Source organism: Neopelma chrysocephalum, unplaced genomic scaffold (assembly GCF_003984885.1).
Source record: "Neopelma chrysocephalum unplaced genomic scaffold, ASM398488v2 Primary Assembly neopelma1_95127, whole genome shotgun sequence".
NCBI lineage: Eukaryota > Metazoa > Chordata > Aves > Passeriformes > Pipridae > Neopelma > Neopelma chrysocephalum.
Window position 1 is genome coordinate 1105 of NW_020923821.1, and position 1356 is coordinate 2460.

Here is a 1356-nt window from a genome sequence, read left to right on the forward strand (position 1 = left end):
TGGCCCCACAGCAGGCCCAGGGATGCGATTCCCACATGGAAAAGCCCCGGGAGTGGGAGGGGGTCCGAGACCCTCCCAGGATCCAGGACCTGGAGGGGCCCAACACTCCCATCCCGGGGAGCGGGAATGGGAACAGGAGAGCAGAGCCCAACCCCGGGAATTATTAGGAAATTAGGGAATTAGGGACAGGAACGGGGGAAAAGTGGGACACTGGGAGCAGCATCCCCCTGCTCCCCTCTCCCTCCTCCCCAAATCCCGGGATTTGGCCCCATAGCAGGCCCAGGGATGGGATTCCCGCATGGAAGAGCCCGGGAGCGGGAGGGGGTCCGAGACCCTCCCAGGATCCAGGACCGGGAATTAGGGAATTAGGGACAGAAACCAGGGAAAAGTGGGACCCACCCAGGACAGCCGGGGCTCCCCCGCTCCCCTCTCCCTCCTCCCTCCTCCCCAAATCCCGGGATTCGGCCCCATGGTTGGCCCGGGGATGGGATTCCCGCATGGAAAAGCCCTGGGAGCGGGAGGGGGTCCCAGACCCTCCCAGGATCCAGGACCAGGAATTAGGGAATTAGGGACAGGAATTAGGGGAAAAGCGGGACCCCCGCTCCCTTCTCCCTCCTCCCTCCTCCCCAAATCCCGGGATTTAGCCCCGGGGATGCGATTCCCGCATGGAAAATGCCGGGATCAGAGGATGGGGGGTCTGGCACTGACCCTACAGACCCCAAAAGGGTCCCCCAAAGGGTCCCCCCAAGGGGGTCTCACCTTGAAGTCGGTGTTGTTGACGTGCTCGAACACCAGGGCGGGCGTGCGAGACTGCGGGAAACAGCGGGGTCAGCACAGGGTTTGGGGTTGGAGGGTTTGGGGTTGTAGGGTTTCTGTAGGGTTTGGGGTTGTAGGGTTGTTTCTGTAGGGTTTGGAGGGCTTGAGGGTGGAGAGTTTCTGTAGGGTTTGGGTTTGTAGGGTTTGTTTTTGCAGGGTTGTTCCTGTATAGTTTGTTTTTGTAGGGTTGTTTCTGTAGGGTTTGGAGGGGTTCTGTAGGGTTTGGGGTTTGGAGGGTTTCTGGAGGGTTTGGGGGTTGTAGGGGTTGGGGTTGTAGGGGTTGGGGTTGTAGGGGTTGGGGTTGTAGGGTTTAGGGTTGTAGGGTTTGGGGTTGTAGGGGTTCTGGAGGGTTTTGGGGTTGGAGGGTTTGGGGTTGGAGGGTTTGGGTTTGTAGGGGTTCTGGAGGGTTTGGGGTTGGAGGGTTTGGGGTTGGAGGGTTGTTCCTGTAGGGTTTGGGGTTTGGAGGGTTTCTGTAGGGTTTGGGGTTGTAGGGTTGTTTCTGTAGTGTTTGGGGTTTATAGGGTTGTTGCTGTAAGGGTT

At 59.1% G+C, this 1356-nt stretch overlaps 1 protein-coding gene across 1 annotated transcript in view; it reads right to left on the reverse strand.

Moving 5' to 3' along the window:
• LOC113980754 (casein kinase II subunit alpha-like) overlaps positions 1 to 1356 on the reverse strand; it is a gene marked incomplete at its 3' end in the record, with an annotated part of 9112 nt that overhangs the window by 633 nt on the left and 7123 nt on the right. The window contains exon 4 of the mRNA XM_027707973.1: positions 760 to 810. Within this exon, the coding sequence (XP_027563774.1) occupies positions 760 to 810 (51 nt within the window). The remainder of the gene's footprint in view (positions 1 to 759; positions 811 to 1356) is intronic.